The 12,952-nt window shown below is 40.0% G+C and overlaps 1 protein-coding gene across 1 annotated transcript in view; it reads left to right on the top strand.

The window, feature by feature from the left end:
• ror2 (receptor tyrosine kinase-like orphan receptor 2) overlaps nucleotides 1–9,505 on the top strand; it is a 54,299-nt gene extending 44,794 nt beyond the window's left edge. Inside the window, exons 4-9 of the mRNA XM_088282173.1 lie at nucleotides 55–85; nucleotides 802–923; nucleotides 1,045–1,359; nucleotides 1,442–1,696; nucleotides 3,776–3,981; nucleotides 7,126–9,505. Of these exons, the coding sequence (XP_088138299.1) occupies nucleotides 55–85; nucleotides 802–923; nucleotides 1,045–1,359; nucleotides 1,442–1,696; nucleotides 3,776–3,981; nucleotides 7,126–8,580 (2,384 nt within the window). The 3' untranslated portion in view covers nucleotides 8,581–9,505. The remainder of the gene's footprint in view (nucleotides 1–54; nucleotides 86–801; nucleotides 924–1,044; nucleotides 1,360–1,441; nucleotides 1,697–3,775; nucleotides 3,982–7,125) is intronic.
• The last annotated feature ends 3,447 nt before the right edge of the window (nucleotides 9,506–12,952 follow it).

Below are 12,952 nucleotides of genomic sequence, written 5' to 3'. Positions count from 1 at the left end.
TTATGCATTTTTTTTTTCAAATGTGAATGACTGTTTTATCATGTTAATCAACAGGGCAGATGCCTACGCATGGGCCAGATCATACGTAAGTGAACACTTTGTTGGAATTTGCATTGTATTGCTTCCTTGTGTTTGATGTTTTTGTAGTGATGATATTTGCAAAATGTTATATACGTACTGTAAGAAAATTCACACATTCCCATGACACTGCCCTAAAAGTGATCATTTCCCATATTAATAGTATAAACAATAAATACACCGCACACTATGATCCAAGCTTATGCAGTAAATGTATTCAAACATTTTGCTGCACCCTTAAAACTAAACAGCTTGAAGTGCCTGTGCGTTACTTCTGTTCATAAAATGTCCTTGGTTGCCGGGATAAATTGAACATTAGGGCCTTAGGAGAAAAGGTTTTAGGTGCTTTGTTAAAACATGTGTCTGGATGGGTTGGAATGTGCATTTTATTAGCCCAATGTCAACACCTCTTAGGTTTTTTTTTTAAATTTTGATTTAATTAGTGACCTGGGTTACACATGGTTAAGCAGAAATAAAGGTATTTTAGCGATTCCTCAATGTATACAAATAAAGGATTTATAATATCATGAAATTTAATTTTTTGTTACAGCTCCAGCTGTTGTGAAATGTAATATAAGTAGAGTTGTAATGCATTGTATTGCATTGCATATAATCATTGTAATAACTAGAAACTTGGCTTTTTGTCACGTTTGTTTTAAACCATCTCTTTTTTTTTTTAATGCGATTGGTCTGTAACTAATTATTTGTGCTGTGTTTTTTAAGGTCACATGAAAAAGGCTTTTGCCAACCATACCGTGGCATTGCCTGTGCTCGCTTCATTGGCAACCAAAGCATTTATGTGGAGTCTCTACAGATGCAGGGAGAGAGTGAAAATCGCATCACGGGTAGAACAATCTTTTTTTTTTTTTTTTTCAATTGTAAACAACCAGGCACCCCATTTTTCAGTTTTGGCAATCAATTGCTCAGCACAACAAAATAACCTCATCTCTGTTTCTTTCTTCTAAGCTGCCTTCACAATGATTGGCACCTCTACCCATCTGTCAGATCAGTGCTCCAAATTTGCCATCCCCTCCTTCTGTTACTACGTCTTCCCTCTGTGTGACGAGAGCTCCCGGGGTCCTCGGCGACGTCAGCTCTGTCGAGACGAGTGCGAGGCCCTGGAGAATGACCTGTGCCATGCCGAGTACACGATTGCTCGATCCAATCCCATGATCCTCATGCAATTAGAGCTTCCCAGCTGTCACCTCTTACCCCGCCCAGGAACACATGATGCTGCTTCCTGTATGAGAATAGGAGTGCCACCAGAAAAACTTGGACCATGTAAGGAGTTCACCAGGCAGACACGATAGACACGGTCGCAAAAAAAGGTCAGACCAACAGTGAGTTGCAATATGTTTTTCAGATTCCCCCACAGACCAGAGCTGCTACGATGGAAGTGGGGCTGACTACAGGGGTACCGTTAGCATCACTAAATCCGGTCACCACTGCCAACCATGGAGCACTCAGTACCCTCATACTCACCATCTGTCTCAAGACTACCCTGAACTATGGGGGAGCCACAACTACTGCCGGAACCCAGGAGGCCAGATGCAGGCTCCCTGGTGCTTCACCTTGGACCCTCGAGTCAGGGTGGATCTTTGTGATATTCAACCCTGCAGTAAGTACCACGATGTCAGCATTTATCAAAAACAGTGATGTGCCACCACCCAAAAAAAAACAAAAAACATGCCTAGTTCTCCAAGTACCACCATCATGACTACGTTTGAAATAATGTAGTGTTGGTAAAAGCACAAGGCAGAGGTTTTTTTCATAATTAAGTTTTGATTCCATCAAAAAAGTGGGGCTCCAACTTTTTCTAAGAATATGAAACAGCTGAACTTAAATAAAGATTCAATCCAAATGTTTTGCACATAAAAGTTAATTGTTAAACAAGACTCAATAGTAGAGTTTGATTGTTTCAGTTCATCACATATTTATAAAAGAATAACAAATGTGTGTTACAAGATGGCATTTAAGATATGATAGTTCCATTCATTCATTGATCAGCAGTTGATCACAAACCACAGTGTTGTTCTCTCCTTCTCAAAATGAAATTATATTTTATATATCTAGTTGAAGTCATGAGCGGCACGGTTGACTAGTTAGCAACGATGGCCTCACAGTGCAGAGGTCATGGGATCGACTCCTACTCTGGCCTTCCTGTGTGGAGTTTGCATGTTCTCCCCGTGCTTGCGTGGGTTTCCTCCAGGTGCTCTGGTTTCCTCCCATTCCAAAAACATGCATGGCAGGTTGATTGGACACTCTAAATTGCCCCTAGGTATGAGTTAGAGCGCTGATGGTTGTTTGTCTATGTGTGCCCTACGATTGGCTGGCAACCAATTCAGGGTGTACCCTGCCTACTGCCTGAAGACAGCTAGGATAGGCTCCAGCACCCCGATGACCCTTGTGAGGACAAGCGATAATGGATGAATGGACAGTTTAAATATTATTTTTTTCAGTGGCTGTGAGTGTGGCTCCGTAATCACGGTGCTCCCATCGTTGTACTGCATTCACCGCAACACCAGGCCACATCTTTCCAAAGTATGCTGTAAGGCTATGTCCAAATTTTTAGAGTCTGCAGCCTAGAAATGTGACTGCAGCTTACTTCTCTCTGCCTCTGCTTCCTTTCTCCCTGCATCTTGACTCCCTCTTCCAATCACACATCACTCTCGGTTACCTTGATGACCTTGTAGACAATCGGAAACAACGGTGGTGTGGGAGAGGGTGGTCCTGTGTGCCATGTTTGAAAAATGTTATGGGCTGCAAAGTTTGTAAAAGAGCAAACGATACAGTACAGGTATATACACTGTGGCTTTTCATGAATTAAGCTACTCCATGTGGAATATATACTCCACTACTTGTAGAAAACGAACTGATTGACAGATTTGGTGCGCTTTTCCTAATGTTCCAATATGGCGCCAAGGCCCAGGCTTATGAAAAGTAGTAATTATTGTCAAGAGCGCATGTTTAAGTGATACATCTCAAATCTTTGTATGTTGCAGAGGAGTTAAGTTTAGTCAGGGTTGTGAATGGTTAAAAGTTATGAACAGTCTGTGCCAAGTACATGCATATTCACACCCCGGATGCATTTTGCAATTTCAATATACAATCATTTGTAAGGCATTTACTTATTTTGAAGGAAAATGTAACTGAGTTTGAAATTTGTGTTTTGGGCCCATAGTTTGTGGAATATTTATTGTTTCAACTATTTAAAAATTATTTCATACAATCCAGATAATTAGTACTCCATAGTGTTAGATACCAAATATGACACAATTACACAATACATAATATAATACTTTGTATTACATTCAATGTATTTATTGCCATACAATACAAAATTAGGGGGGCATCAATTACTTTTGTGTCATGTTCTTTTTGCTACCCATGATAGATCTTAGTTTACATTGGTTTAATGTAATTACTTAGTTATGGTAGCAATTATTGAAGATCGCAATTTCAGAGTTTGAACAATAGTTTTGACAGCTTTGGCTATTATATGATAGTGGGGCTCCCCAACTTTGTATGGGATACCTTGTAATTACTCAATGCAAATTATTTACTACAAATTTTTTTATGATGCTTGCTTAACATGTATTTTGACATTTTCATGATGATTTAATAATTATACATGGTGGTTACAGGGTCAGATATAATGTCCGCAAAACTTACCTGGCTCCCATCTTTCTATTTACAGAGCCTCCAGAGAACCTCAGAAAGGAGATTGTGCTCATTTTAATTCCTGCAATTGCCATTCCTTTGGTCATTGCTTGCCTCTTTTTTTTGGTTTGCATGTGTCGAAATAAGCAAAAAGCAACCACTGACACGCCTCCTCGCTGCCAGCTCAACAGCTCACCCAACCAAGACATGGAGATGTCTCTCCTAAACCAGCACAAACACCAGGTAGGAGACTCATAGTACAGAGGATACAACATTTACAATTCTGTTCAGCCTGTGGTTTGTTCCCATTTTTAAGGCTCCAATTACAGTATGTTCCCAGCAGCTATACCAGCAACCATTTCAATTGACAGTTTAAAAGGTTCGCTGTACATCCACGGCAATCAAGGTCTGTCACCTTTGCATATGCCACCCACTGCTTGTGCGGCCACCAACATTGCCTAAAACTTAAAAAATAAAACATTGCCATGGCAGTTAGCGAGCATGAGAAACAGTGAGCCATAGTGAAACAAAGTGAATGGAACTCAACCTGACAGTAGGACGCATTAAAACTTGGAGACGCTCCGCATCTTACACTCGCTCCCGACAACTCTTCTCAAGCGAAGCTAGGTGGTTAATTTATTTTCATGGTTCGCCGTGGAATATGTGTTTATAATGCTCGAATGTGATGCGCTGGGAGGGAATGTACTGGCATCCGTGGTAAACTGTGGGCAGAATCCTAGTGTGCCTTTGAGCCGCCAGGACTCAGCGTCCCCGTCTCGCCACAGCTTGTCACGGATAACATAACAGATTGAGAGAAAACACAGCAAGACTTGAATAAAGACCTGAAAAAAATCCAGAATCCCACAACACACAGCATTTCAGGCAAACATATTGTGAATGTAGCCTAAGCAAAACTTTCAGAATTTTGTGACGTCACAATATAGGATGTTTATGCATGTATGGAATATTTGGCCGGCTAGTGAGCATTCAATTCAACTGTTAAGCAGTCAGTCAATTTAGTCCAGCTCGGCAGTGTATCAACACTTTCGTCGTGACTTTGCTGATGGTCTCACACACCATCGTAGCAAGTGAACGAATTGAGTTTGCAAACATGGACACCGGACCTGAGAGAAAAACTCCCTACGAAACTTAGTGCTGATTAGGTGGAACAACAAAGCAAAAAACTCTGATATGTTTTCAAATAAGTGAATATGAAGCTTTGTAAAGCGTTTTTTGGGGCGCCATATGGTCAGAATCAGAATGCTCTTTATTGTCATTGTATTCAGATAAAGTGTTATATAAGTGCACTCCATTCACTTATTTGATCAAATTGTTTTAGATAATGGATGGATATGTCATTTTTTGGATTATGGCACCATTAGTCAGGAAAAGTACAATGAGTAATCCATTTGAGTTGATTCAGAACATGTTTGTCAATGTCAGCACGAATATGAAATGTGGATTTTGGATGCGAGTCTAACTTCATATACTGTTTGCCAATGTTGTCAATGTGGGCGTGCTTTATTTTTGTTTTGTCGTCAGTCCACTGCATGCGCCATATGACTGGATCCGTTGCACTAATTGACAAATTCAGGATTACTTCAGCTACATTGGCTTGCAAAAGTATTCATCCCCTTTAACTTGTTGACCGTTTGCCAAGTTTCAGACTTGAAGCATCAAGATATATATATATAGTTTTGCGAAGAATTAACACCAAGTGGGTCACAATTGTAAAGTGGAACAAATTTCGTGCGATATTTTAAACTTTTTCTTGAAACAAAAAAAAAAACTGAAAAGTCGGGCGTGTAAAATTATTTATCACCCCTGAGTTGATACTTTGCTGTGATTTCTGCTGCAAATCTTTTGGGTTATGTATCTATCAGTTTTGCACATCTACAGGCTGAGATGTATGCCCATTCTTCCTTGCAAAAAAAGTTACAGTTAAGTAAGGTTAGATCAAGAGTGTTAGTGAACATCAATTTTCAGATCTTTCAACATGTTCACAATTGGATTCCAGTCTGGACTTTGACTTTGGCCATTCTAGCAACTTGTGGTTTAGTTTTGAGCCATTTCATTATAGGATTTGCTTTATGTTTGGGACCATTGTCTTGTTGGAGGGTAAACCTCCAACCCAGTCTCAGGTCTGTTACAGACTCCAGCAGGTTTTCTTCCAAAATGGCCCAGTATATTTCAGCTTGCCATTCACTCTCACCATCTTCCTTGTCCCTGCTGAAAAAAGCAGCTCAATGCTGCTAATATCATATTTGACAGTGACTATGTTATTTTCAGGGTGATGAGCAATGTTATTTTTATGCCAAACAGAACATTTTGCCCAAAAGGTTCAGTTTAGGTCTCTGCTGACCAGAGCACCTTCTTCCACGTTTGTTGTGTCTCCCCGGTGGTTTGGAAAACTTCAAACGGGACTTTCAATGTTTATCTTTGACGAATGGCTTCCTTCTTGCCACTCTTCCTTAAAGGCAAGATTTGTGTAGCGTGCGACTTTTAGTAGTTGTGATTCCGTGCAGTTCATCCCGAGTGACCATGGGCATCTCAGCTGCATATCTAATCTGTGCTTTCCTCGTTAGGGCTGAAAATTTATGGGGACGGTCGGGTCTTGGTAGGTTTGCTGCAGTCTGATAATTTCCATTTCAATGTGATTCATCAAACTGTTCTGCGTGAGACGTTTAAAGCTTGTAAAATATTTTCATATCCTAATGCTGCATTAAACTTCTCCTCAACTATAGCACAGACTTTCCTGGTGAAAGCCTTGCTCTACATGCTTGATACTGTTTGCTCCCCAATATTCTTTTAACAGACCTTTGAGCCATTCAGGTCATCATTGAATCATTTGAAAATCATCAGTGAATTTATGGAGTTGAGTTGGCTGGACTGTCAGTAAATGGGCCGGATAAATATCACACGCCCCACTTTTCAGGTTTCTATTTCATATGAATTTCATTTCATTTCACGATTGTGTCCCACTCTGTGTTGATTCTTCACGTAAAAATTCCCATCTTATATATTTTTGTTTGAAGCCTGAATGTGGCAAAAGGTCAAAAAGTTCAAGGCGGCTGATTACTTTCGCAAGCCACCGTATACAGTATACGAGGTTGGTTGAGTAGCGGCTGAGACATAATTGCTGTCAGAGAAACCAAGTAATTTTTGTTCATTATATTTTTATTCCTTATCCTTTGTGTATTTTGATGAAAGAATGTCAGAGACTGGTTATTTACAGACTGTCTTAAATTCTGAAGAAATGCTTAACGTCTGCTTTAACTATTTCTGACTTATTTTATTGTTGGCCATTTTCTGACTTATTTTATTGTTGGCCATATTAGTCAAAGATCTGAATTTGATTTTTTTTCCTTTGTTGTTTTGTGAATGCAGGCAAAGCTGAGGGAAATCAATATATCAGCTGTAAGATTTATGGAGGAGCTTGGTGAAGATCGGTTCGGCAAAGTTTACAAAGGGCATCTCTATGGCACTGCATCTGGTGAGCAGACTCAAGTGGTGGCCATCAAGATACTAAAGGACAAGGTTGATCCAACTCTGAGTGAAGAATTTCGCCATGAGGCCATGCTTCGCTCTCAACTTCAGCATCAAAATATTGTTTGTCTTCTTGGTACCATCACTAAAGAGCACCCGCAAAGCATTATATTCTCTTATTCAAGCATTGGTGATTTGCACGAGTATCTTGTGGTGCGCTCTCCCAACTCAGATGTCGGCAGCTCAGATGACGACAGGACAGTAAAATCCACATTAGAACAAGCTGATTTCCTTCATATAATTACCCAGATCGCTGCCGGAATGGAGTACCTTTCTAGTCACCAGGTTGTTCATAAAGATCTTGCAGCCCGGAACATTCTGGTTTTTGACAAACTCAGCATCAAGATCCTAGATCTCGGCCTCTTCCGGGATGTCTACTCAGCTGATTACTACAATCTGATGGGGACAAGCCCCTTCCCTATTAGATGGATGTCCCCTGAGGCGCTCATGTATGGGAAGTTCTCCACAGACTCTGACATCTGGTCTTATGGTGTTTTGCTTTGGGAGACCTTCAGTTATGGTCTCCAGCCCTATTGTGGCTACTCCAACCACGACGTGATCGAGATGGTTCGCAGCCACCAGGTATTGCAGTGTCCTGATGACTGCCCAGTGTGGATATACACCCTTATGCTGGAGTGTTGGAGTGAATTCCAAACAAGGCGGCCTCGCTTCAAAGACATCCATACACGTCTGCGCTCCTGGGAAAGTCTTTCAAATTACAATAACTCTGCTCAAACATCAGGTACCAGCAACACAACCCAGACAAGCTCACTCAGCACCAGCCCTGTTAGCAATATCAGCATGAGCACAGCGAATGCATCACGCTACACTAGCCCCAAAAAAACCTCACCCTTCCATCCTCCTCAGTTTATGCCAATGAAGAGTCAAATGCATCGACCGATGGTTCCGCCGCAGCTCTACATCCCTGTCAACGGCTATCACCCTATGCCAGCCTACCAATACATGCAGAATTTTTACCCCATGCAAATACCCATGCCCATGGCGCACCAGCAGGTCCACCATCCAGCACAGATGGTTCCAAAAGCTGGTTCTCACCACAGCGGCAGTGGTTCCACATCAACAGGCTATGTCACCACAGCTCCTTCCAACAATTCTATGGCAGAGCAAGCAGCCTTCCTCAATGAGGACTCCAAGACCAACCATGACGACTTAGCTGACAGGTCATCCCAGATCGAGCACGAGCAAAATGAGCACTTGTCAGTGCCTGAGACAGAATTACTGGGTGACAATGAGCAAGAGACTGATGAGCTGGTGATCGAAGTGTCAGACACATAGGTGGGCTATCTGTGCGAAGTATTCCGCAAACTGTGTTCACCTGATTTCCATAAGCAGCATGAAGTGAAAGGAGCAATTTCCAGTGACAGTGACTGAATGTTGAAAAAAAGTCTTTCTCAGTTGATAAGTGTGACTCACATTTGTGCTTCCCAATCTCACTTTTTAAACCTGAGCACACTCCAGTCCATGTTTCCATTCAGACATTTTTCCAACGTTGCTGTGCAACATACACAAATAATTATTCACCCTCCAGTACTTTGTCTGTGAAGGTTTTCCTAAAGAAGCCACGTTGTCTTTGTTGAACAAACATGGGCTCTGCAAGCAAGGATAGTCATTTGGTGAATGTTCAATCAGGGTTCGTATTCTAAACAAATAACTATCCAAATAAGAGGTTGTTTCTAAAGTTTCAGAAATAACAGAACTGAAACTAAAGTTAAATGGAGAAAGACTTTGAAGTATTTGTGTGTGCATTCTTATGTCTTTTGAAGATCATTTTATATCATTATGGATGTTATTATCCAGTGGTGCATGTTCTTTGGGCACAGCCATAGAACCAAAGAATGTATGATGAAGAGAAACGTGTACAAGGGGAAGACATTGTTTTCAAATGAAAAAATTGTGTTTTAACTCTGTGATAGACTATATTTTACACTTTTCAATATTGCTAATCAGGTTGGTGGAATATTTTTCCCCACACACATTTCTCTTATTGTTCACTTGGCTGATTCTTGTAACATTGTTTTTCATACCACATTGCACAGATTTGTAATTTATATTCTTTAGTTTGTATTGGTTTGCTTTATTGAACGTTGCTAAACATGTTGTTTTGTCCCCCGCCAGATGCATGATTTTTATAAACTGTTTTCCCCTTATTTTACCATTGTTCATCAAACTATGGAATGTTCAATAAATTCTTCTTCAATGAGTCACTTGTTGATCAAACTTCATCATAGCAGAGAATCTGACACAACAGATGCATTAATGACAACTTGAGCCAAACAACTAATAAACTTTGAATATTTAGGTTTTTTATGTTTGTTTTTATTACAATGAAGTTGCACACTAAAATATTTCAATCAAAATGTGTGGAAACGTGACCCTTTATCTGTTTATGGACACACTATTTCCCTACTGAAGTTGACTCCTACACTTTCCGACATCTTGGTAAGATTTCCTGTCCTGGCCTGTGTCAAAAACAACAAAGAAAAGTGGGTAACTGCTGAGTAAGTATTTGTGATGGTCCTCTTCGTTCTCTAATTTACTAATTAACTATCTGCAGCAGCTCATCTGTCAGGTGACATGCTTTAACCCAGAGGATTCTACTGCATATTAAATAAATTGCACGTAGTTGTTGGAAAGATGCTGACTCATTCCATTCTGAAAAAAAAATCTGATTTTCAAATCATTTTTATTGTTTAAGGACTTTTTGGGGGGTTGAACATTGCCGCTATGCAATGACAAAGATTCTAATTATTAAGTGTAATTTTGCCTGTCAGAAATTGTATTTATTTATTGATTGATTTGTTTTCTTAAAATAATCAACATGCACAGGTATTTCGTCATTCACTTTCTTAGGTTTAAGGAGCAAAAAGTGACAATCCATCCACCGTTTAAACTCAAGACACAAATCTCATTGTGTTTGTTGATTTTGGTTTTGATTTGAAATTTTGTTTAATGTTTTCCTTGTGTTCCTTTGTCCGTCTCTGTGGGTTATTGTGTCCACCTCTGCTTGTTTACCCAACCCCTTTTTATCCAATCAGCTCACTCCAAGCCTTTGTGTCTTGTCCAGGTGTTCTTATTTGTCGTGTTAATTTGTTTGTATTTTATTCCCAGTTTCTTTTCAATCTTTGTTGGTTCATTGTTTTATGTTCTTCGTCCACTGTTCGAGTTCAGTCACTGTTCGTTTCAAAAGTCCCTTTTCCTTAGTATGTGTTTAGTTTATTTGATCCTTGCTGTTTTGGCCTTTTGTATTTTTTTGTATCCCTGTCGTGATGGTGTACGGAGAAGCTACTTTTTTTATTTTTTTTTTTAGAAGAAGCTATTTGAAGCATTGGGGCTCCCCGTGAGCAATTGGTTTGACTCATGTGTGGAAGCCTCAAATGCGCTTCAATCTCTCTGGCACCACCAAGTGGATATAAATGATATTTTACGTTTCGTTGTGCTGTTTTGATTCGGATTACGTTTATTATGACATGAAATTGACGTGCAGAGGGTGGCGTAAAGTGCAGTAATTGAGTTTTTATTGTTTTTATTAATTAAAAAAAATATACACAGAAAAGTTTAATGTGATTAATTTTATTGAAAAAATTTGTTTTTTTCCAACTGTTTTGAGGCTCAGTTTGTTTTTGTTTTTTTCCCTATCCATACATACATACATATCTGACTGGTAGGGAGATCATAGCCAGCAAACAACATTTCTAAATCCCTAGTCCTCCACAACAGAGAAGGGCTGGGAATCCTGGATGACCATGCCAAACAAAGCAGCAACCACACTACTTCAGTTTCCTGACAATACAATCGTGTTCTAATTAGAAAATATAATATTGAAGCAAACTTGTGCTTGAAAAATATTCATCGATTAATACACACTATCTTCTGTGAGACGCCAGACAAAAGCGTATACCACTGTACCACCACTGGCTGGCTGTGGACAAGTCTAATGTTAATTCCTTGTTTAATAGGATGTAATTTAATGGAGGAGAAGAACTAAGATGGCCCATTTTTCTCTAACAGGCTCAGTTGATATATTTTTTTTTTATCAGGAACTAAAAGTAGAGGTCATTTTCTTTCTATTTCTATCAATTTTGAAGAAATTAGGAAATTAGAGACGACTTGAAAAACACCTACTTTTAATGAGTAATATGACCACGCACTGCCTCCACTCTTGTGATTTTTTTTTTTTAAATATAAAACTAGTGAGTCAAGGTTGTGTTGCCGAACTTTGTTTTACAGGAACTTTGAAGACATACTTATTGAACTTTATTTGATGTATATCTTTTTCTGTTTAATTTGAAGGTTATTAACCTGTTCCAATTTATTTTATTCTAACTAATTCTACATTTTTCTACTCCACTCCAGCTTGAAGCTGTTCAAACAGAACACTCATGAGTGTCAATAGATATGTGTTTTAAGATAGGATCTGTCTATGAATTCAAAAAAGCCTCCCAAATAATAACTCCTCCCAATAATAACTGGCTGAATTGACCATTCCGAGATTTTTCATTTCCTGATAGGATTTGTTTTCATTTTGTTTTTCATAGGGACACAGTTTCAGGGTTTTTTTCTCTTCCGGGGCGGAAGGGGTGCTTCACTGATACATAGGGGGATTAAGAAAATAATTAGTAACTATAATTTAGATCTCAAATAAAATTATCGAGGGGGAGCTAAACGGGCTGGTTCGTACACTCATAACCAGGGCCCTGATCTTCTGGGGGCCCTAAGCAAAGTTTCGTTTGGGGGCTTCTAACTGATCAGCAGCACCAACCGTACCGCTATGGATGACGCTAAAGCTCATCATGTCAATGTGACTGCAGCAATTTTTGTCATTGCAAAAAGAGCGCCACTAAAAAATTGGATCATTTATGATCAGCTACAACTGTACAAGTCAAGTCAGGACTACATCCCAGTAAAATTGACATATTCCTGCCGCCTTTTGCATTTTAATTTGGTCCTGTTGAGTTATGTCATTGAATTTACACATCAATGCAATAGACTGATGATTCATCCATCCATCCATCATCTATACCGCTTCTCCTCACTAGGGTCGCGGAGGGTGCTGGAGCCTATCCCAGCTATCTTCGGGCAGTAGGCGGGGGACACCCTGAACTGGTTGCCAGCCAATTGCAGGGCACACAAAGACGAACAACCCTCCGCGCTCACACTCATACCTAGGGGCAATTTAGAGTGTTCAATCGGCCTACAATGCATGTTTTTGGAATGTGGGAGGAAACCGGAGTACCCGGAGGAAACCCACACAAGCACGGGGAGAACATGCAAACTCCACACAGGATGGCCGGAGCCGGGATCGAACCCACGCCCGATGCTGTCTCTCACTGTGAGGCCATCGTGGTAACCAGTCGGCCACCGTGCCGCCCTGATGATTCATATAGTTATTAATAGTTTGTGTATACACATCCTTGTTTGATTAAAAAAACTTCAAAGCTATATGACATAAAGCTACAGAATAGTAATAGTATTTTCCTGTCATCAGTAACTGCATAAACTCCTCACAAATGTCTTGTGCAAGAGCATATTGCAGGGTTTTTTAAACAAATGAGTGATCATCAGGTTTTTTAGCTTTCGACGAACAACCATTCGCGCTCACACTCATACCTAGTGGGAATTTAGAGTGCTCAATTGACCGGCCATGCAT

Source organism: Idiotropiscis lumnitzeri, chromosome 18 (genome assembly GCF_059441095.1).
Source record: "Idiotropiscis lumnitzeri isolate Australia: NSW breed Sydney's pygmy pipehorse chromosome 18, RoL_Ilum_1.0, whole genome shotgun sequence".
In the NCBI taxonomy this organism is placed as follows: domain Eukaryota; kingdom Metazoa; phylum Chordata; class Actinopteri; order Syngnathiformes; family Syngnathidae; genus Idiotropiscis; species Idiotropiscis lumnitzeri.
The sequence above is the reverse complement of the archived record's forward strand: the minus strand, read 5'-3'. Positions and strand labels throughout refer to the sequence as shown.